We start from the raw sequence: 23,224 nt of genomic DNA, 5'->3' as shown, positions 1-23,224 counted from the left end.
CACAAAGTGTGCCCCTGAGCCCACCAGCCGGAGCCCACGCCCACTGCCCCTTCTGCAGCGTGTGAAGTCCAGGAGGGGTGCTGACAGACAAGCTTCAACCTCTGGAGAAGGTTCTATGCTCCCCAAGCACCAGGCATGTCCCCCGTGTATCCCCAATGCTCCCAAGGTCAAGAACACCCTGCTCTGCCTGCTCTGGCCCCCAGCGACTCATTCCCTTAGAGTCACCACCTGGGCCCCACTGAGGGTACCAGGGCTCAGTATCCCTGAGGGTGCCCACCTCCTTGGGATAGTCCTCCAAGTCCAGACTCCAGACTGCCTCCCCTGCCTGGAGGGACCCCCAGCCCCAGAAGCCAATGCCTGGGGACTCATCACTGGGTGCACACATAGGGGCACCAAGGAGGCACAGGTTCCTCCCGGGTTCCTGGCTGTAGAGACAGGGACACGGAAATGAATAACCAGCGATGTTCCGCCCCGCCGCCGTGTTGTCGGTTTTTTTTTTTGCCATTTCCTTCCCCGTAGGACCCAGGTAAGAACGTTTGTAAAAGGCGATTTCAACTTGAAAATCACCCTGAGGAGGGTGACAAAAAGGGCTGGAACCTGCCACTAGGGGGCAGCTTGGGCCACGCGCGGGGACCAGCATGAGGCCCGCAGAGGGAAGGACGAGACCCCAAACCACCAGTCCCCAAGAAGAGGCTTGTGTGGGGGGGTCTTCTCCTCCCGGCTCAGCCCAACAGTGCCCGGCCCCAATCGGCATTCAGTGAGGACTTGGGACTGTGCTTTCATGACAGTCCTGACGGTGGGCCAGGTCCTTGGTCCTTGCTAGAGGAAGGAGTGGCTAGTACAAAGGTTAGCGGGGGGCGGCCAGGCCTCCAGCGCGGCGGACGAGAGAGGGGTCGGCAGCTCGCACCGGTTCCCGGGCCACAGCAAGGTACGTCGTTGGGGACCAGTCCCAGTAACAAGCTCAAAGCCGGGCACTGTGACGTCCCAGGTACCCAAACAAACCTTGGACCAGCCAGGTCGACGGCCCGGCCGGGGCGGCCAGGGTTCCCGCGGCTCCCTCTCCCCCAGGGGGCGCTCAGCCGGGCCCTGGAGCGGGTGGGATCAGAGAGGGCGCCGGGCGGCGGGGGGCGAGGCCATGCGCCCGCAGGGGGCGGCGCAGCTGCTGGCGGTGCTGCTGGTGCGGATCGAAATCGCCGAGCAGGGTGAGCTCGGGCGAGGGCTGCGGGGGCGAGCCGGGGTGACGGGGGCGGCTGGGGCGCGAGGAGGCAGAGGGGAGCTCATCTCGTCTCCTGCCCCCAGCCTTTCGGGACAAGGACCTGCTGCTTCCAGGTAAGGCGTGCGGGAGGCGCTTCCCCGCGGAGGGCCCGAGCGCGGTGGGCCCGAGCGCGAAGGGCGCCTCAGCTTTCCCTCTCCCCTCTCCAGGTTTTCAGAACTCGTCGATGCTCTCAAGTAACTGATGGGCCCCAGGGGGCCGGGGGGCAGGATGGGGCGGGCGCCCGCGGGCCACGGGGGCGGGTCCCCAGCGTTCGACACTTCCTGGGTGGCACGACCCCAGGACGCTCGGTTCCCCCGGGAGTCCCTTCCCTTCCCAGTGGGTGAGGGTGGGCAGGATCAGCCTGCCTCCCACAGCTCAGCCTGGTGTCCGTCTGTTCATCCCAGGGCCTTGTGGCCTCCAGGGCATCCAGGTGCGCGTGTTGGGTGGAAATGAGGCCAAGCTTGGGCGCTGGCCGTGGCAGGGCAGCCTGCGCTGGAATAAAGTCCACAGCTGCGGAGCGAGCCTGCTTAACCGCCGCTGGGTGCTCTCCGCCGCGCACTGCTTTAAAAAGTGAGTCTGGGGGCAGGGGGCCCGCTGACCCCACGTCCCGGGTCTGTGCCAGGACGCGCGCCCATGTCCCACGTGGCCGTGACCCTCGTGTGCTCCTGAGCCCCAGGCTGGGCTGCAGCCCGTTACACACCGGCGCGAGGCCCCGGGGCGCTCCCGGAGGAAAACCTGTGCGGTTTCTTCCAGAACATTTGTGTGTCTTGTTCTCTTTCTCGCTCCATTTGTCCCCAAATGACACCTCCACCCTCCACCTTCCTCACCCCACCTCCCAGCGGAGGTGTGCCCCCGGGGGAATGAGCTGAGGTTAAGTGCTGGACAGGAGCCCAGCTGGTAGGGTCAGTGGTCCCCGAAGCTGTTTGGAGCCCAGCCTGTGTGGCCCCCGTGAACCTGCTGGTCCCCTTAAGAGCAGGGCCCTGGAGGCGACAGGTGGTTGAGTGACCGGCCAGATGAGCTGGCAGGGGAGGCACCCTCCTGCCGAAGTCCCCAGGTGTGGGACTTTGGTTGGGGCTCTCGGGGCTCTCCCCGTTTCTACCTTGGCCTCTTTGTGGAAGGAGGACCTGCTAATGGGGTCCAGGGTGAGCCCGGCAGCGTCCCAGTGGTCTCAGGCTCAGCAGCCCCAGGCGTGCTGGGGTGGCCCACCCTCCCTCTGAAGACCCCTGAGCGCTTTCTCCTCCCTTGCCAGGAACAGTTATCCCTCCGATTGGTCAGTCCAGTTCGGGGAACTGTCTGCCACGCCATCCATTTGGAGCCTGCGGGCCTTCCTGCGTCGATATGGAGTCCAGGATATTATCACATTCCCCCAATTCAGGAGGAAATCACAGCATGACATCGCCCTGGTCAAGCTCTCCTCCCCAGTTACCTTCAATAAGCACGTCCAGCCCATCTGCATCGTGTCCTCCTCCGAGGAGTTCAAGAACCGGAATGACTGCTGGGTGACTGGCTGGGGGGACATCAGTGAGATAGAGAGTGAGGTTGGGGACAGACGGGCGGGGGAGGGGAGCGGTATCCACCAGGCCCTGTGCGGCCGCACACCAGCTCCAGGGGCCCCGCCTCGGTCTGTGCCCACTCTGCCCTCGCTTTTTCCCCTCAGCCGTTGGCCCTCCCCTCCTCCCCCACCGCGGAGCAGGGCTTTCTGCACACACACTCAGCTCCCCCTCCCTTCCAGAGGCCCCCCTGCCCACACCTGCAGCCCCAGCCTGCAGGGGTGTGAGTTTTGGGGTGCATGAGGTTTTGGGGTGCACTTTTCAGAAAAGCACCGGGCTTTTTTTATTTTTGGAGATACAGTTCACAAAGCATAAAAATCATCCTTTTAAAGTGTACAATTCAGGGACTTCCCTGGTGGTCTGGTGGTTAAGACTCTGCCCTTCCACTGCAGGGGGGCATGGGTTCAATCCCTGGCTGGGGAACTGAAATCCCACATACTATGTGGTATGACAAAAAAAAAAAAAGCATAAAATTCAGAGGGTTTTTTTTTTTTTTTTGGATACTCAGAGTGGTGTAGGTATCACCACTATCTAATTATGGAACATTTTCATCATCTCAAAATGAAATCCCAGGCTTATTACCCATTACTCCTTATTCCTCATTGTCCTTGGCCATAGTCCCTGGCAACCACTAATCTGCTTTCTGTCTCTATGGATTTACTTACTCTGATCACTTCATATGAACACGATCTACAACATACGGTCTTTGGTGCCTAGCTTCTCTCACTCAGCATAACATTTTCAATGTTCATTTTTGTTTTGGCATGTGTCAATACTTCATTCCTTCTTTCTTTTTGTGTTATTTCTCATATCAACCATTTTAAAATGTATAATTTGAGACTTCCCTGGTGGTCCAGGGGTCGAGATTTCACCTTCCAACGCAGCGGGTGTGGGTTCCATCCCTGGTCAGGGGACTAACATCCCACATGTTGTTGTTGTTCAGTTGCTAAGCCGAGTCCGACTTTGTGACCCCACGGACTGCAGCATGCTGGATCCCACATGCCTTGCAGTCAAAAAGCAAAACAAAACATAGAACAGAAGTGATGTTGTAACAAATTCAATAAAGATTTTTAAAATGGTCCACATCAAAAATAAAGTCTATAATTGAATGGCATTTCAAACATGCACAGTGCATAACCATTGACTCTATCAAGTTCAAAAACATTTTCATCACGCCCAAAGGAAATTCCATAACCATTAAGTAATCACTCCCCATTACAGCCCTCCCTCCAGCCCTTAGCAACCACTACCAGCTTTTTGTCTCTATGGATTTATGTTTTCTGGGTATTTCAAGTAAAATGGAATCACCCACTATGTCACCTTTCATGTTTGGCTTCCTTTACTTAGCATAAAGTTTTCAAGGTTCATCCATGTTATAGTATGTATCAAAACTTCATTCTTTTTTTACAGCTGAATGATATTCCATTGCATGGATGCATCACAATTTGTTTATTCATTCATTCACTGATGACTGTGTCGTTCCATCTTTTGGGTATTTGTGTCAATATTAGTATACAAATTTGTGCTTGAATACCTCTTTTCGGTTATTTTGTGAATGCGTTTAGCAGTGCAATCCTGGATCACATGATAATTCTATTTTAACTTCTTGAGGAGCTGACAGTGTTCCATAGCAGCTGCTCCATTTTATATCCCCATCAACAATGACGGTTATAATTTCTCTCCATTCTCCTCCACACTTACTGTTTTCCAGGTTGTTGCTGTTTGGGGGGAGGGCATCCTAATGAGTGTGAAGTGGTGTCTCACTGTGGTTTTTTTTTAATAATAATATTTATTTTTGGCTGTGCTGGGTCTTTGTTGTTGTGCAGACTTTTTTCCTCCCATTGTGGAGTGCAGACTTCTCATCGCAGTGGCTTCTTCTGTTGCAGAGCTTGGGCTCTAGGGTACATGGGCTTCAGTAGTTGTGGCTCCTGGGCTCTAGAGCGCAGGCTCAGTAGTTGTGGCCCACCAGCTTAGTTGCTCCGCAGCATGTGGGATCTTCCCAGGCTAAGGATGAAACCTACATCTGCTTTGGCAGGAGGATTCATAAGCATTGAGCCACCAGGGAAGCCCCCTCTCACTGTGGTTTTGATTTGCATTTTCTCTAATGACCCGTGATGTTGAGCATTTTTTCATGTGCTAGTTGGCCATTTGTATATCTTCCCTGGAGTAATGCCTATTTAAGTACCTTACCCTGTTTTTTTTTTTTTTGGCCACACTACATGACTTGTGGGATCTTAGGGATTGAACCCAGATCCTCAATGATGAAAGCAGTTGTAACCACTGGACCAGTAGGGAATTCCCACCTCATTTTTAAAAATATTTAATTAATTTATTTGGCTGATCCTGGTCTTAGTTACTGCACAAGGGATCGTTGATCTTCGTTGCAGTGTGAGGGATTTCTTTTTTTTAGTTGCTGTATGTGGGAGCTAGTTCCCTGAGAAGGGACAGAACCTGGGCCTCCTGCATTGGGGCAGGGAGTCTTAGCCGCTGAATCACCAGGGAAGACCCCCAACCCATTTTTAAATTGAGTTGCCTTTGCAGTTGAGTTGTAATAGTTCTTTATATATTCTGGATACTAGACTCTTTTTAGAGATGTGATTTGCAAATATTTGTTCCTATTTTGTGGGTTTCTTTTTTTTTTTTTCCCCCTTTTTTTCTTCTTTTTCTATTTTTTTTTTAAACTGGTTCCTGGGTCTCACTGCATAGATTTAATTGGTCTGGGATGTGGCATGGATGCTGGGGTGTTTTAAAGCTTCCCAGGTGATTCTAATATGTAGCTAGGGGTGAGACCAGCTGGCTTGTTGGGGTTCATAATGAGCAGAGGGCCAAGTGATGCCAGGAAGGAGGGTTACAATAATCTCCAGGAAATGGATAAAGAGCTAAAGATTTGAAAGTTGAAATGAAGACCTCGCCCAAGTTCTGTCGAACAGGTAGGCTTTAGTGTCTGAAAGTTGTGTTTTGAATCCTCTTACATAACTTCAAATTCCTCGAAATAGGGATCATAACCTCCCTCCTCTCAGGCTGCTCCATGCTGTCAGTCCCTGGTGTTAATTCGGGAATAGCACTTCAGACTCAGGGCTGAGCCAAGACTCACGGACCACATCTCTTTTCACTTTCATGATAGTGTCTATTTTTTAAAAATATATTTAATTATTTATTTTTGGCTGCACTGGGTCTTTGTTGCTGCTCATGGGCTTTCTTTAGTTGCAGTGTGCAGGCTTCTCCTCATTGCAGTGACTTCTCTTATTGTGGAGCATGGATTCCAGGGCCTGCAGCTTCAGTAGTTGTGGCATGTAACCTCAGTAATTTCGGCTCGCAGGCTCAGTAGTTGTGGCATGTGGGATCTTCGAGGACCAGGGATTGAACTTGTGTCCCCTGCACTGACAGGTGGATTCTTAACCACTGATCCACCAGGGAAGTTCATGATAGTGTCTGTTGATGCACAACATTTTTAACTTTGATGAAGTTCTGGTTGCTTTTTTCTTTTTCTGCGTTAACTTTTGATGTCATGTTTAAGAAATCATATTCAAGTTCAAGGTCATGAAAATGTACTCTCATGTTTTCTTGAAGACTTTAAGTTTTGTTATAGTTTTAGCTGTTACATTGATATGTATGTCTTTGATTCATTTTGAGTTGATCTTTGTTTATGGTGTCTGATAAGGGGTCTGGCTTCATTTTTTTGCGTTTGGATATCTAGTTGTCTCAGCACCATTTGATGAAGAGACTATTCTCTACTCTACTGAATTGTCTTGGCACCCTTGCCAGAAATTAGTTGGCCAAAGAAGAAAGGGTTTGTTTTTTTTTTCTGCACTCAAAATTATGTTCCATTGGTCTGTGTTTCTATCCGTTTGCCAGATCTCCGTTGTTTGATGCCTGTACCTTCCAATTATGCTTTGAAATTGAGAAGTGTGTGTTCTCCAGCTTTATTCTACTTTTTCAAATATTGGTTTTGTTATTTGGGGTCTCTTGATATTTTACATAAATTTTAGAATCAGCTTGTCAATTTCCACTCAAAAGACCTTTGGAGTTTGGATAGAGGTTGCATTGAATCTGTAAATTGCTTTAGGAGAGTACTGTCATTGAAATAATATTAAGTCTCCAGTCCGTTAACATGAGATATGTTTCCATTTATTTAGATCTTCTTTAATATCTTTCAGCAATCTTTTGTAGTGCTTCTTGTGTACAGATCTTTCATCTCCTCAATTAAATCTATTTTTAACTATTTTACTCTTATTGATGCTATTATATAAATGAATTTTCTTTTCTGATATTGTTTTGGAATTGTTCGTTGGCAGTGTACAGAAATATAATTGATTTTTATGTCGATTTCAGATCTGCAGATTTGTGGTTTATTAATTCTAGTCCTTTCTTGTGTATTCTTTATGATTTTCTGTATACAAGATCATGTTATCTGTGAATAAAGAGAGTTTCACTTCTTCCTTTCCAACTTGAATATGTTTTTATTTCTTTTTCTTGTCTAATTGCTCTGACTAGAACTTCCAATAAAATGTTAAGTGGAAGTGGCAAAAAAAAACTGGCATCCTTGTCTTAGGGGGGAAGCTTTCAGTCTTTCACAATTCTGTATGATATTAGCTGTGGATGCTTCACATATGATCATTATCAGGTTAGGAAAGTTCTCTCTATGCTTACTGGTTATCTTTATAATGAAAGAGTGTTGGATTTTCCTGCATCAATCAGGATAACCATGTGGGTTTTTTCCTTTGTTCTATTACTATAGTATGCAGTATATTGATTGATTTTTATATATTGGACCCCCCTTGCACTCTTCAGATAAATCTCACTTGGTCATGGTGTTAGAATTCCTTTAATATGAAGGACAGGGAAGCCTGGCGTGCTGTGATCCAGGGGGTTGCCAAGAGTTGGACAGACTGAACAACCAAACAACAATGCCGCTGAAGTCAGTTTACTAGTATTTTGTTGAGGATTGTTGCATATATGTTGATCTGTAGTTTCTTTTGTGAGATAGCTTATCTGGGCTTTGTTGTCACAGAACGAGTTAGGAAGTGGTGTTCAAAAAGGTTTGATGTTAATTTCTTTCTGTGTTTAAAAAAAAATTTTTTACTTGCTTGGCTCTGTGGGGTCTTAGTTGCAGCATGTGGGATCCTAGTTCGAACCCTCATCCTTTGCATTACAAGGCAGATTCTTAACCACTGGACCACCTGGGAAAACCCCGTTTGATAGATGCCACCATTTAAGTTATCTGGCCCAGAACTTCTCCTCATTGGGAGATTTCTGACTACTGACTAAATCTCTTTACCTAGATTTTCTATTTCTTCTTGAATTTGTTTTGGTATTTTGTGTGTTTCTGGGAATTTGCTCCCTTCTTCGAGGTTATCTAACTTGTTGGCAGACAATTGTTCATAGTGCTCACTGAGAGTCCTTAAATTTTCTTTACGGTCAGTGATAGGGTCCTCACTTTCACTGTCAGTTTTGTTGACCTTTCAGAGAAACAGCTCTTGCTTTCGTTGATTTTTCGCTATTGTTTTCCCCTTTCCTAGTTGTTTTTTAACCTGCATCTGTCTCTTTATTATTTCCTTCCTCCTTCCATCTTTGGGTTTAATTTGCTCTTCTTTTCCTAGTTCCTTAAGTTAGATTATGAACTTGAGATTTTTCTCCTTTATTAACATAGGCATTTCCAGCTATAAATTTCCTTGTGAGAGCTGCTTTTGCTCACTGCCATGAATTTTTGATATGCTGTGTTTTTATTTCCATTCATCTCACAGTGCTTTCTAATTTTCCTCATGATTCCTTCTTTGGTTAGGAGTATGTTGTTGAATGTCCATATAGTGAATTTTTCAGTTTTCCTTCTGCTGTTGAAGGAACAGAATTCTAGCCTCAATCAGCTGTTTTCTATGCGGTCAGTCTTTTCTACTTTATTCTAACTCATTTTGTGGTCTGACATCTATCTTGGAGAATGTTTTGTATCCACTTAAAAAGAATGTGTGTTCTGCTCTTCTTTGGGGGGGTTGTTCTGGTCTACTGACTCTTCAAGACCTCTATTTTCTTAGTGGTCTTCTCTTTGATTGTTCTTTCCATTAATAAAAGTGGGACATTGAAGTCTCTGGCTGTTATTCTAGAACTGTCTGTTTCTCCCAGCAGTTACATCAATTTTGTGTCATGTAGTTTGACGCTCAGTTGTTAGATGTGTAGATATTTATAATTATTTTATCTTGAAGACCTGACACATTTATCAATATGTAATGTCCTTCTTTGACTCTTATGACATGTTCTGACTCAAAATCTATTTTGTCTAACATTAGTACAGCAACCTCAGCTCTTTTTGGTTACTATTTGCATGAATGTCTTTTTCCAACCTTTCACCTTCAACCTATATTTGCATTTGGATCTAAAATTATTGTCTTGTAGACAGGATATGGCAACCCACTCCAGTATTCTTGCCTGGAGAATCCCATGGACAGAGAAGCCTGGCAGCCTACAGTCCATGGGGTCATAAAGAGTCAGACACGACGGAATAACTTCTAACCTCACAGACAGGATATAGTTGGATCCCTGTTTTTAATCTATTCTGCCAATCTCTGCCTTTTAATTGATGTTTAATCCACTTACATTAAAATTAATCACTGATAGGGAAGAATTTACTGCTTCCTTTATTCTGTTGGTTTTCTATATTTTGTCAGATGTAGAAGATATAGATATTTTGTATCTATATCTTATATCTATACCTATGCCTTATATCTTATTTCTTATTTCCTTGTTTAATTGATTTTTATTAGTATACTGTATTGATTTTCTTCTCATTTCCTCTTCTGTGTATTTTTTAGTTATTTTCTCAGCAATTGCTCTGGAGATAAGTTAATAACTTAAACTTGTAACAGTCTGTTTTGAATTAATACCAACTTAGGTTCAATAGCATACAAAAATTCTGTTCCTATACAACTCTATTCTTCTCCTTTAAGTTGTTATTGTCACAGTTTACATCTTTATATTTTGTGTAGTCATTAACAGAGGTTTATAATTATTTTTATGCATTTGTCTTTTAAATTGTATAGAGAAAAGAGTTATGAACCAAAATTATAATAATACCGGCTTTTATATTTACCTGTGTAGTTACCTTCACCATTGTTCTCTATTTCTTCCTGTGGGTTTAAGTTTCTGTCTACTGTCCTTTCATTTCAGCCTGAAAGGGTCCCTTTTCCATTTCTTGAAGGGCAGGCCTACTATGATGAACAGTCTCAGCATTTGTTATCTGGGAATGTCTTAATCTCGTCTTCATATTTTTGAAAGGTAGTTTTGCCTGATATTGAATGCTTGGTTGACTGTTTTCTTCTCTTAGCACTTTACATGTCATCCCACTGCCTCTTGGGCTCCAGGGTGTCTGGAAGGAATTTAGCTGTCAGTCTTGCCAAAGATCCCTTATACTTGATGTGTGTCTTCTCTCTCAACGTTTTTTTTAATAAGATTCTCCCTTTGCCTTTTGATATTTTGATGAAAATGTATCTCGATGTGGATCTCCTTGTGTTTATCCTACTTGGAGTTTGTTCATCTTCATGAATGTATAGATTCATGTGTGTGTGCGTGCTCAGTCATGTCTGACTCTTTGCAATTCCATGGACTGTAGCCCACCAGGCTCCTTTGTCCATGGAATTTTCCAGGCAAGAGTACTGGAGTGGGTTGCCATTTCCTACCCCAGGGAATCTTCCCAGCCCAAGGATTGAAGCCACATCTCCTGCACTGGCAGACAGATTCTTTATCACTGAGTCATATCTTTCATCAAATTTGGGAACTCTTCAGCCCGGATCATGCAGCTGTAGTATACTGATTACAAACAAGCTCAGCAGCATCAGCCCCTCCCCTCTGTGTATGCTTCAGCCAGGATCTCTCCCCACTGGTCCAGGCAGGGCCTGTCATCTGCATGCCACGGAGAGGGAAACTGAATCTGGGGGAGGAGCTGTAACAGCCTCCCCATCCATTGGGCCCTTCTGTGGTCCACCATGTACTGGGCCCTGGGCTGGAGCAGAGGAGCCATGTCCCGGGTACTGTGGGTGTCCCAGGAAGTCCACTCCCCACCTTTTTACCCCGTTTCCCCAAATGGCAGAGGAGAGCCTAAGGTTGTTTCTTTCTCTCTCCCGCCCTCAACCCCTGGCAGAGCTGCCGCCTCCCTACAATCTCCAGGAAGTGCAGGTCTCCATCATAAACAAATCCAGGTGTTCCTACCTGTTCCAGCAGCCTTATTACCGCAGCAACATCAATTATGACATGATTTGTGCTGGCTCTGAGGATGGTGACGCTGACAGCTGCAAAGTGAGTACCCGGCCCCAGTGACGGCCGTACCACTCCTCCCCATCTTGGTTCTGAGGGCAACCCCCTTGACCCCCCACCAATGCACCCTCAGAGTTTATTCATGAGATCACTGTAGACCTCATTTATCCAGCTTCCTGTTTCACATTCACTGTACCTCCTTGGATCTCTATGTGAAATCCAGAGGACAGACTCTGCTCTCCCAGCCTCTCCTGGGGCCCCTCATGCCCCACCCTCGGCCTTGCTCACCCACACTGCTTTCCAGGGTGACTCAGGCGGACCCTTGGTCTGCGAAAAGAATGGGCGGTGGATTCAGATTGGAATCGTGAGCTGGGGAGTGGGCTGTGGTAGGCGCAACCGGCCTGGTGTCTACACCAATGTCAGTCTTTACTTCAACTGGATCCAGTTGCTGATGGCCCGCAGCACACCCAGGCCAGGCCCCTCTCGGTGGCTGCTCCCCCTGGCTCTGCTCTGGACTCCCTTCCTCCTGCGGATGGCCTGTGCACACTTGAGTCCATGAGGATGCTGTAGTTACCGCAGCTCCGGGCACAGTCACCAAGGGCTGGGGGCGCCCTGGTGGCAGGACGGCCTGCTGGATCAGGCCTCGTCCCCTTCTGTCCCCTTTGCTAATAAAGTGTGTATATTCAAGTTGATGCCCAGCAGCACATTCTGTGGCTCCGGGTGGCTTCCTGGACGCCCTCATGGTCACCTGCGTCCTGTCCACCCCAAGACCACTCCTCAACTCCTAAATCATCATCCATCCAGGTCTGGGTTGCAAACAACAGAACCCTCTCAGGTAATTCAATCTGAGAGGACGTTAGTAGCACCAGGGTGGCTGGGGGCTCGGAGGGCTGGAGTGGGGGTGCTGTGGTGGAAATGCCCCCAGACTCCCCAGTGCTCATACCGTGTCCTCCACCACACAGACGCAGACACTCTGGTCTCACCATGGTCCCCAAAGGCTGAGCTGGGACCAGCTCAAGGGTGCGGGTAGTTCATTCGGGAGGCAATGCCAAGAAGCCCCAGTGAAGAGCAGGGAAACTGAGGCAGAAGGGGTGAGAGCCAGTGACATTTGACCCTTGTGGCAGCTGAGGCACAGTTTTGCTGCCCCCCCCCCCACTCAGAGTTCACACAGACACACCTCAGCACCACCTGGGGACAAAGAGCCGGTGTGGGCACTTTTCTCCTGACTCCCTGTGGTTGAGGGCTGTCCTGGGGGCATGGAGGCTCCAAGCTCCGTCATGTGGCCTGGATGGAGGGGGCGGCATCAAGCATGTCTGCCCCGGCCCCACTGGGCTCCCAGAACACAGCCTCAGTGTGGCCAACGGACAGGTCAGCAGGGTTGTCTGGGGCCCCTGGGAACTGCTCAGGCAGATGTGCGTTTTCATGGGACCCACAGGTGCTGTGAGCACAGAAGGTGTTAGAAGCTCTGGTCCGGCTAGGGCTGGTCACTGTGGAGGGGCAGGCGGAGGAGTCTGGGAGGGGTGTCCTCCTCACTCCTGCCTGCCCAAAAGCCACATCGGCTGTGACACCACTTTCATGCCCCTTAGCAGCCCCCAAAGCTGGAGCTTCCCCTTCCCCAACTACTGAGCCCACAGGCTGCAGTGAAGACCTGACTCAGCCAAATAAATAAATATTTTTTAATAAAATAAATAAGTTTTAAAAATGATGAGGGGCTTCCTTGGTGGCTTAGTGGTACAGAACCCGGCTGCCAATGCAGCAGACATGGGTATGATCCCTGTTCTGGAAAGATCCCACATGCTGCAGAGCCAGTAAGCCTATGCAGCACAACTACTGAGCCCATGCCCCGTAACGAGAGAGGCCACCACAACGAGAAGACCAAGCAGCACGGCTAGACAGTAGCCAGCCCCCGCTCGCCACGACGGGAGAAAGCCCACGCAGCAACGAAGACCCAGCACAGTCAAAAGGAAATCAGTTCAGTTCAGTTCAGTCGCTCAGTCGTGTCCAACTCCTTGCGACCCCATGAACCACAGTACGCCAGGCCTCCCTGTCCATCTCCCACTCCCGGAGTCCACCCAAACCCATGTCCATCGAGTCGGTGATGCCATCCAGCCATCCCATCCTCTGTCGTCCCCTTCTCCTCCTGCCCTCAATCTTTCCCAGCATCAGGGTCTTTTCCAATGAGTCAGCGCTTCCTATCAGGTGGCCAAAGTATTGGAGTTTCAGCTTCAACATCAGTCCTTCCAATGAACACCCAGGACTGATCTCCTTTAGGATGGACTGGTTGGATCTCCTTGCAGTCCAAGGGACTTTTACGAGTCTTCACCAACACCACAGTTCAAAAGCATCAATTCTTCGGCATCAAAAGTAAATAAATGTTTTTTTAAAAATGATGAAGCTGAGTCCCAGAGAGGTGACAGAATCCTTAACTCACCTAGCTCACAGCAGCCCATGTCGACCTCAGGCTGTGTGGTGTGCGTGACTCAGAGGGGCCAGCAGGCACCTGGTGGCTGGTGTCTTCCATGTTTCCCAAGTGGGACTCACCTGCTTTGAGATTTCCACCCTCTGCCATCTGTCCTTCGGAGCAGGCAAAACCTGAGGGCATTCCCGCTCATCTCCCACAAAGGCCCTCCGGGCTGGCCCCACACAGAACGCTCTCTGCCTGGTGTCCCATGTGTTACCGGAGGACCGCGTGATTTAATGCCTGTGAAGCGCCAGGCCCCAGACCCAGCTGCCCCGTGACACGGCCCGCAGGCCTGCCTGGCAGCGTGTCACGGCCCCTCCTCCAGCAGCAGGCCGAGTACCCTCTGGTGGCCTAGTGCCTGCGTGACAGTCTCGTCCACTGAAATACCGCCAAGCCCGCCCAGGCACACATTCCCCATAGCGTCCTGTTCAGGGCCACTTACCCCAGCCCGGTGCCACTGCGCACCCCTCCCTGCGCCCCAGCTCACCCCACACCATTGTCCCTCCTTGCATGACTCCTGTTGTTGGGGTCGGCATGGGGTGGGCTCAGGCTGCAGCCCTCCCAGGGGGCCCGTGTTGCGCTGGGACATCAGTGGGAAAACACCTAGGTCCTGGGAAGGCCACCCCACCCCCCACCTCATCTGCTGCCAGGTCTGCAGGGTGCCGGGGAGTCTGGCCAAGAGCAGGGCTGGGCGCTCATCAGAGACGAGTCTTGTGCTGCATGCGGTGGGCTGGGTGCTGCCATCCTGAAACACACTGGCAGGGCAGCCAGCTCTGGGCACACCTCCCCTCCACCTTTGTTGAATGTTACTTTGTTTTCATTCTTGGCACTTAAAGACTTTGATTGGAAGCAGCCTTACAACCCTTAGAACCAGCATGAGTGAAGGAGAGTTGGTTTAGAAGGATACAGGGCAGCCCACCGAGCCTAAGGATGGCTGGAATGAGGAGCTCCAATTCTACAGGGCACTGTTCCTCAGTCTGGAAGATTCCAGGCTCTCGAGCCAGCTGAGAGTCCTTGCCTGTGGCCTCAGCCATGGCTTCCCCTGCCTGGGCCCCAATGGTCCTCCCTCCCTCCCTCCTCCAGGGTGAAAATCTCAGGGGAGGATTCTGATTGGCTGGTCTGGGGTCACATGTCACCTCTTGACCCATCACTGTTACCTAGGGGCCATGGTGGGAGGCTGGCCCTGTTTGGATCATTTGCCCATACCTGGGAGTCGGGGCAGGTCCGGCAGCAGAGAAAGCTGGCCTCCTCCGCCTGGCCCCCAGGAGGAGGGTGGTGAGACGGGCAAGCAGATGACATTTGTCCAGGGTCCGTTTGTGCAGGGTGACTCAAGGGTGAGACAGGGCATGTGGGCCAGCAGGGGCCTATGCCTCAGTTTCTTGATCTGAGGCATGGAGCTGGGTTGGGGTAAACCCCTGGGAAGGGGTTCCCTTCCTACTCCTCTCAGGTTTGATTGCCCATTAGTCAACCAGTTCCAGATCCTTCCACCATAAGCCAGTTCCTCAGGAGGAATTTGTTTCGGGGTCCCTGCCCTCAAGTGTCCTCCAGGCCTCCCAAATTGCAACAGGTAGATGCCCCCCCCAGCTTCCCTGCTGGACTGGGCATCCAGCCTTCCAGTGAACCCCCTCTCAAGGTATGGCCCCAGAGATGGCTGTGTGTCCCCAGGGTCATGGGTCACTCTCCATCCCACCAGCCTCTCCAGCTGCCCCAGCTCTGCCCACTTGGCTCCACTGCAGCCAAGGCCCCCAGTGGCGGCTGAATCTGGGGTAACCAAGGTCAGGCACCTCAGGGAGGGCGCTGCTTTTATTCTCGTGGCCCTTCCACAGCGTTTCCATCAGCCGGGCGCGGTTCCAGGCTCTGCAAGGGCTAACCATTAAACTTCACGACCACCTCGGGGTGGGGGGGTGGGCGGTTTACAGAAGAGGAAACTCTCCCAAGGTCTCGGGGGTGGGAGGGACGACATTCTACAAACCAGCTCCGGAGCGTGGGCTTGAGCCTGGTCCTGGAACGTGGACAGTGGAAGTCAGGCCCGGGGCCGCCCTCCCTTGTTTTGCATGGAAGGACTGGGGCTGGTTCGCCACTAGCTCCCCTCACTCGTCTCCTTCACCCTCGCCACCCCGCGTGCCTGCTGGCCCCTCCCACTTACTCCCAAACACTCAGCGCCCACTCCGTGATGGCACTGCTCTTGCCATTGGGGACTGGATATTTGTGCATGTGCTCAGTCGTGTCCAACTGTTCGCGATCCCGTGGACTGTAGCCCACCAGGCTCCTCTGTCCCTGGGATTCTCCAGGCAAGAATACTGGGGTGGGTTAGCATTTCCTCCTCCAGGGGATCTTCCTGACCCAGGGATTGAACCCGTGTCTCCTGTGTCTCCTTCACTGACAGGTGGGTTCTTTACCACTGAGCCACCTGGGAAGAACGTGTGTGAACTTGCCAAAATTTATATGTTGAATCTTTAACCCCAGTGACTCTGGATGTAATTAAATGAAGTAATAGGGTGGACTTATTAGTGTCCTTATAGAAAAAGATACCAGGGACTTTCCTGATGGTCCAGTGGCTGGGACTCTGAGCTCCCAATCCAGGGGGCCCAGGTTTGACCCCGGGTCAGGGAACTAGATCCCACCTGCCACAGCTAAGACCTGGCACAGCCAATAAATAATTTTTTTAAAGAAAAGAGTGAGACACCAGGGGACTTCCCTGGCAGTACAGTGGTTAGGACTCTATGCTTCCATTGCTGGGGGCCTGGGTTCAATCCTTGGCCAGGGGACTAAGATCCTTCATGCCATACAGTGCAACCAGAAAAGATAAAAAGACAGCAGCATCTCCCCGCCCCTCCACTACCCTTCATGCCCAGCAGACACAAAGAGAAGGCTGTGTGATCACTCAGTGAGATGGCAGGGCAGCCCCCTACAAGCCAAGAGAAGAGGCTCACATCTGGCCAGTTCCTTGTTCTTGGACGTCCAGCCTCCAGAATGGAACTTGAGCCCCAGTCTATGGGCTCAGACGGTAAAGAACCTACCTGCCATGCAGGAGACCCGGGTTCGATCCCTGGATTGGGAAGATCCCCTGGAGAAAGCAGTGGCAAACCACTCCAGTATTCTTGCCTGGAGCATTCCATGGACAGACCGTGCGGTCACAAAAGAGTTGGCCACGACTGAGCGACTGACACTGTGGTGTGCTGTCCTGGCAGCCTGCGCTAAGACAGGGACAGAGACCCAGACCCTGCCTCATGGAGGGGAAACAAACAGGCGTGAATCAGATCTCCCGTCACACATCACCTTGGGACACAGCCAAGGAGGGGGTGTGCTGGACAGAAAGGCCCCCAGGACGGGGAACCAAGTGGACAGCTGCTGGAGGGGGCACTGACTTGGTAAAAGGAGGTTCCGGAGCCTTTCCAGGGGCTGGATGCAGCCCAGGCCCCCACCCCCACCCCATGCCATTCACCCCACCCCCCACTCCACCCTTGCCTGGCTGGACTCAGGCTCCCACCCCCAGTTCTGTGCACCTTGGCCCAAGCCAGGCTTCCTTCGAGAAACCCAGGTGTCCCTTTCCTGCCATGGCAAAAGCACTGTTCAAAGCATCTTTGTTCAAGGCTGGACTGAGGAAGCCGCAGCCCCGCCCTGACCTCCTTAATTAACTCCTGGCCCCCACCCCTCTCCTGGCTCTTTAAGCTCCCAGATCCTCCCCCAGCCCAGTTAGCAGGGAGGACACCAGCTGCAAGGGTGAGAAAAGGATACGGGTCTGCGGGGAACAGGGTTGGGGGGCACCTATCAGGGAAATACAAGATGGGGGAGGGGTTGGGCTCCAGGGCTTGCCTGGAGACCTAAGGCGCCCAAATCGTGCAGCCCTTGGGGGGGCAGGGGTGGTCCCTGGGGCCTGGGCATAGGGCATAGAGCCTGGGCCACAGGGCTAGGTCTGGGACCAACCAGGGTCTGAAGGAAGACAAAAGGAGCTCAGGGTGGGTGGGGGGCTAGATCCTCCTCTTCTCTTGGCAGGCTCCAGCCAGGCTAGTCCTGGGCAGTACCACCCTTACTGGGCCCAGCCCTGAAGACAGAATGAAGTGGGCTTCCTCCCTCCAGGTCCTGCTCCTACTGGGGCTGGGTGAGTGGGGGCGGGCTGGGGGTGCTGACCACAGGAGCTTTGGCTTCCATCTGCCCAGCCTTCCTGCTTCCTCTAGAGCACTCTAAGGCATCCTACTCTTTTTTCTATTTTTGGTTGCACTGGGTCTTCCTTGCTCCTTCCAGGCTTTCTCTAGCTGCCCTGTGTGGGCTTCTCACTGCTGTGGCTTCTCTTGTTGCATGTAGGATCTTCCCCGACTAGGGATTGAACCTGTCTCCCAGTCTGCATTGGGAGGCAGATTCTTAACCACTGGACCACCGGGGAAGTTCAGGCATCCTATTCTTGGCTCCAGAGCTTCCCCAGTGACTCAGCGGTAGAGTCTGCCTCAATGCAGGAGACGCAGGTTAAATCCCTGAGTGGGGAAGATCCCCGGGAGAAGGAAATGGCAACCCACTCCAGCATTCTTGCCTGGAGAACCAGCATTCTTGCCTGGAGAACCCCATGAACTGGTGGGCTACAGTCCCTGGGGTTGAATAGAGTCGGACACGACTGAAGTGACCTAGCACACTCCCACTACTGGCTCCAAAGGTTCAAGTTCTGTCACTGACCTTGGGCTCTCTGAATCTGGTTGTGCTCGTCTGTGTAATGGGTGTACGTCCCCACCTCACAGGGCTCTGGGGAGGGTTTAATCCTGTACCCGATTGCACAAAAATCTGGCATCAAGTCAGTGCGACATATACATTCCACCCTCCTTCCTAATCTGTGACCGCCCTCCCCGTCACCCCGTTACCTGACACCAGACCCGTAATCCAGTCCCTTCCCTGCTTCCACCTCCAGGAGCAGCTGGGAACCTGGCGTCTGAAGGTAAGGAAGCCGCGGAAACCCGCTGTGCCTACCCCTCCATAACCCCGCCCCCCGTCTGCCCGGCCCCACCCCTCACGAACCCCGCCCCACCTACCCACCTCCCGAACCCCGCCCCACCCGCCTCCCGAACCCCGCCCCACCCCCTCCTGAACCCCACCCCCCGCCTCCCCGTCCCCTACTGCTCTGCCCACCCCCAGTCCCCTTGTCCTGCCAGCTTGTGGGCAGCCTCGGGTGTCCAGTCGTATCGTGGGCGGCCGGGACGCCCGGGCCGGAGAGTGGCCGTGGCAGGCGAGCATCCAGCACCGCGGGACGCACGTGTGCGGGGGCTCGCTCATCGCCCCGCAGTGGGTGCTGACGGCGGCACACTGCTTCCCCAGGTCAGCAGGCAGCCAGGCCCCGCCGAGGGACGGTCCCCTACCCCTAGGGCTCCTCGTCGAGGTTTGCCGGGGCGGGGCGGGTGGAGCAAGACCCAGGGAAGGTCTTGGATCCGGGGGCTGTAGGTAGCCATGTTGGTACAGACCCCCGGGTGGTTGGGCAGGGCACAGCCCTTGTTCCAGCGTCCCACAGCCACCGGGACCCCACGCCTAGACTTCGCACAGGTCTCACCCCGGGCTCTAAGAGAGAGGGCGGCGGGGACGAGCGCTCCTGGGCTGGAGGGGGAGCTGCTTTAATTAGACCTAGCGCCCCCGTCACGCAGGAAGGCGCTGCCCGCTGAGTACCGCGTGCGCCTCGGGGCGCTGCACTTGGGTCCCAGCTCGCCCCCTGCTCTCCTGGCGCCCGTGAGGAGGGTGCTGCTGCCCCCGGACTACTCGGAGGACGGGGCCCGCGGGGACCTGGCGCTGCTGCTGCTGCGCCGCCCAGCACCCCTGAGCACCCGAGTCCAGCCCGTCTGCCTGCCCGAGCCTGGGGCCCGCCCGCCGCCTGGCACACCCTGCTGGGTCACTGGCTGGGGCAGCCTCCGCCCAGGAGGTGAGGCAGAAGGCAGGGCACAGGGGCACTGGGGGAGGGCCAGGGGCTCTCTTCCCAGCTCGCTCTGACCTCCAGGGACCCAGACATCCTCCCTGTCAGGCCAGGGAACCCTGGGCTGGCAGGTGAGGCTTTTCCCACCAACACCTGCTTTCCACCTCACCCTCTGCAGGCTCTTCCTGGGTGTCTGACTCTTCCAACCCCACGGACTGTAGCCCACCAGACTCCTTGGTCCATGGGATTCTCCAAGCGAAAATACTGAAATGGGTTGCCATGCCCTCCTCCAGGGGATCTTCCCAACCCAGGGATCAAACCCACATCTCTTAAGTCTCCTACATTGGCAGGCGGGTTCTTTACCACTAGTGCCATCTGGGAAGTCTCTGCCGCCTCTTAGACCTCCCCCTTCTCCTCCAGTGCCGCTCCCGGAGTGGCGACCCTTGCAGGGAGTGAGGGTGCCACTGCTGGACGCTCGCACCTGTGACCACCTCTACCACCTGGGCACCAACGTGCCCTGGGTCGAGCACATAGTACTGCCAGGGAGCCTGTGCGCCGGCTACGTTGGGGGCCAGAAGGATGCCTGCCAGGTGCGAGAAGCTGCCTAGAACGTCTGGGGCCCACGCCTCTGTGGCCAGCACCCTATCTCCTTAGAACCCGGGACCCAGGATGTACCACCTGCAGGCTCAGTGTACTGAACCCCGAGCCAGAGGCACCACTGAGGGATGGCAGCCTGGGACCCAGAGTCCCTGGGGGGCTGGGACCTAAGCTCTCCTTTCTCCTGCAGGGTGACTCTGGAGGACCCCTGGTCTGCATGAAGTCTGGGCGCTGGGTCCTGGTGGGTGTGGTGAGCTGGGGCAAGGGCTGTGCCCTGCCCAACCGTCCAGGGGTCTATACCAATGTGGCCACTTACAGCCCTTGGATTCAGGCTCACCTCAACATCTGATGCAGTGACTGACCGGAAGCCAGACTCTGGGGACCCTCGGCTGCCCGGTCTGTCTGGGGACCGACACATCCCTCATCCTTCTGACCGAAGGCTCAGAGGCCTGATAAAGCCAAGGAGCCACCCATCCATCCATTCGTCTGTCTGTCCCCAGCATCCTCCGTGGAGCTCACCAAATGCGAGTTGCCAACCCTCCTCTAGGAGCCTCCCATGTGTCTAGGGGTCTCACATGCCCTCTGTTCCCTTCCTGCTCTTATTCAGCCACCCTGAACTCCAGCCAGGGCATCCAGAGACAGGCAAGTGAGTTAGTGCTGGGTCTGGTCTGTGTGCCCCTCTTTTCCAGAAGGAGTCAGAGAGATTCAAACGTGACCAGGACCCAACCCCAAGGAGACGATTGTCCTTTGCTAGCTTTGAAGGTGGAGGGGCCACGTAGCGAGGAGCCGAGAGTGGCCCCTGGCGGACAGCCAGTAGGGAAAGGAGTGCCTCGGCACGACAGCTGCACGGGACCAAATTTGGCCAATAACCTGAACAGGCTTGGAGGCCAACAACTCCTCCCCCAGCCTGCGGACCAGAGCCCTGACAGTCTATGCCCTTGATTTCAGCCTGGTGAGACCCTAAACAGGAACCCCGTTGAGCCCACCCACAGGGTTGTGATGTAATAAATTAGTGTTTAAGCTGCTGTGTCTGTAGTCATCTGCCATAGCAGTAGAAAACTCCTATTTGCCCCACTGTAGTGAAGGTGCCCCAGGAGGCCGGTGGTGGCCACCAGGCCTGGCCTTCCCACACATTCAGGAGCCTGGGGCACTTCGCATCATGCCCTTTACCAAGAGGGGCCCCCAGGTAGGCCTGGCCGTAGTTTCTGCTGTCCTTAGCTTTTTCTGCCACTCCCCCCTTCCGTGCCCTGGGTGGGTCTGGGCTTCCCGGCGCAGGACCTCCCTGCCCCGCCTGCACCTGGAGACCGGCCTAGGCCCTTTCAGCTCCCTGATCACCCTCAGGTGCTGGTACCTGGTGTCCTTGCCCCCTCTGCCATCTTCTCACCCCCAGGCCAAGGGTCATCCGCCTGTGTAACAGAGCTCAGTTTCTAGAGCATCAGGAGGAACAGGAACCTGAACAGAACCTGGAGACTCCAACCTCCGGAGCTGACAGGGGCGAGGGGGGCAGGGGATCAAGGGGGGCTGTCCCTGAAGGGGCAGCCTGGCTGGACGGCGCTGAGTGTGGCTGCTCCCATGCAGGCCTGAGCCGTGGCTCCCTTCCTTTTCTTTCTTCTTTTTTTGTGCCACTCCATGTGTCTTGTGGGATCTTAGTTCCCCAACCAGGGATTGAACCCCTGCCCTCTGCTGTGAAAGTACTGAGTCCCCACCAGCAGACCGCCAGGGAACTCCGCCTCCTTTTTTTTTCTTTTCTCCCAGCGGAAAAAAGTGACTGCAGCAGGTGGTGGCTGCTGGGCCAGACCCGGCTGGGAAGGAGGGTGGGTCTGTGAACAGCGAGTGAGCTCTAGGCTGCCGCCTCCCCTAGGCTGAGTGCCTTCCATCGTAGGCAGAGGTTGGCCATGGCGGGCCAGGCGAAAGGCTGTGAGCGCGTCGCAGTGGGGCCCTAGTAGCCCCGGCTGGGCGATGCTGACTGTCCTCCCATCCCGCCCTCAGCCTGGGGCCCGCCAAGAGAACATCCTCAAGACACCTCCCAAGGCACTGAGACCAGAACAAGCCAGGGACTAAAAGCCAGGATGCTTCAGTCTTGGGCCTGCCATGATCAGAGTAATGGGTCCCCATTCAGAGCTCAGTGTTTCTTTTATATATATATAATTTATTTCTATATAATTTATATATTTTATTTATTTATTTAAATTCTGGCTGTGGTGGGCGTTCACTGCTGTACACAGTCTTTCTCTGGCTGCGACACGTGAGCGTCCCCTTGCGGTGGCTTCTCTTGTTGCAGAGCGCGGGCTCGGGGGCACAGTTGCGGCTCTTGGGAATGGCAGCACAAGGGCCCAGGAGGTGTAGTGCAGGCTCTACTGCTCCTCTGTGCCCGCAGGCTCAGTGGACAGCACCCTCTGCCGCTGCATCCCGCCCATCAGCAAGGCCAGTGAGCCCAGAGGGGGTGTGTGAGGGGTAAACTGGGCCCAGCATCAGTCTCACGCTGCACCCCGTCCCCGCGGGCCTCAGAAAGCCTGCCTCACCTGCCAGAAGGGGCATTCAGAGTAGTCCCGAGAACCACCCCTGCCGGGGACAGGACGCTGGGCTTCTGTCCATGCAGGTATTTTTAGCCGTTCACCTGCTCCAGTTGGTAGCGCTGCAGCCAGATGGCCCAGCCTCTCCCGGGAGTACTGATGCACCTGTTTCCCCATCTGTGATCTGACCTGGTAACATCTGCCCCATTATGGCTGTTGGGAGAGTAAAAATGACTCAGATGACAGCAAGCCATCTGCCCAGCGAGCACGCGGGTTGTGCCAGGCATTGGTGGGCTCTCAACTGATCCCTAAACACTCGGGAGGTGTTCCCGTTTCATGAATAGGGAAACAGGCCCAACGAGGCTAGGTTATGTGCCCCACGACCCACAGCAGGCAAGATGTGAAGCCAGATTTGAATCTGGGCCATGGACTCAAATTCCACAGTGAATTACGTCACTTCCCTTATAGAAAATAGTTGTAAAATGCTAGAAATGAAAGACACACTAGTAACTAGCAGTGATTGACAATTACTATTTATTTTTAATAAGTATTTTGTTTATTTGGCTGCACTGGGTCTTAGTTGCAGCATGTGGGATCTAGTTCCCTGCCCAGGTAATCAAACCCAGTACGTGCGTGCTGAGTCCCTTCAGTCATGTCCAACTCTTTGTGACCCCATGGACTGTAGTCCACCAGGCTCCTCTGTCCTTGGGATTCTCCAGGCAA

General features: G+C 53.0%; 1 protein-coding gene across 7 annotated transcripts; it reads left to right on the top strand.

Annotated features, from left to right (window-relative positions):
- The first annotated feature begins 646 nt into the window (after nucleotides 1-646).
- On the top strand, nucleotides 647-22,053 carry PRSS33 (serine protease 33). Of its 7 annotated transcripts, none has more exons than XM_043456223.1 (12): nucleotides 647-928; nucleotides 1,300-1,329; nucleotides 1,402-1,449; nucleotides 1,660-1,825; nucleotides 2,505-2,788; nucleotides 10,934-11,088; nucleotides 17,504-17,609; nucleotides 18,405-18,431; nucleotides 18,646-18,808; nucleotides 19,129-19,400; nucleotides 19,812-19,981; nucleotides 20,179-22,048. In XM_043456223.1, the coding sequence occupies exons 3-12, from the start codon at nucleotides 1,440-1,442 to the stop codon at nucleotides 20,335-20,337; spliced, it is 1,512 nt and encodes a 503-aa protein (XP_043312158.1). In that variant the 5' UTR covers nucleotides 647-928; nucleotides 1,300-1,329; nucleotides 1,402-1,439; the 3' UTR covers nucleotides 20,338-22,048. The 7 variants fall into 7 exon arrangements, with proteins under 7 accessions (XP_043312158.1, XP_043312156.1, XP_043312153.1 ...); XM_043456221.1 differs by having other exon boundaries at nucleotides 876-928; nucleotides 1,423-1,449; nucleotides 20,179-21,477; XM_043456218.1 differs by lacking the exon at nucleotides 647-928 and adding an exon at nucleotides 1,101-1,202.
- The last annotated feature ends 1,171 nt before the right edge of the window (nucleotides 22,054-23,224 follow it).

The sequence above is a fragment of the Cervus canadensis genome, chromosome 32 (assembly GCF_019320065.1).
Source record: "Cervus canadensis isolate Bull #8, Minnesota chromosome 32, ASM1932006v1, whole genome shotgun sequence".
NCBI lineage: Eukaryota > Metazoa > Chordata > Mammalia > Artiodactyla > Cervidae > Cervus > Cervus canadensis.
The sequence above is the reverse complement of the archived record's forward strand: the minus strand, read 5'-3'. Positions and strand labels throughout refer to the sequence as shown.

What these genes read in the sequence shown, in the direction of transcription:
- PRSS33 (XM_043456218.1), top strand. Translation starts at nt 1,136, where the DNA reads ATGCGCCCGCAGGGGGCGGCGCAGCTGCTGGCGGTGCTGCTGGTGCGG. An exon ending in GCCGCGCACTGCTTTAAAAA is followed by an intron (nt 1,826 to 2,504) that starts GTGAGTCTGGGG and finishes CTCCCTTGCCAG; the next exon opens with GAACAGTTATCCCTCCGATT. An exon ending in TGGGAACCTGGCGTCTGAAG is followed by an intron (nt 18,432 to 18,645) that starts GTAAGGAAGCCG and finishes TTGTCCTGCCAG; the next exon opens with CTTGTGGGCAGCCTCGGGTG.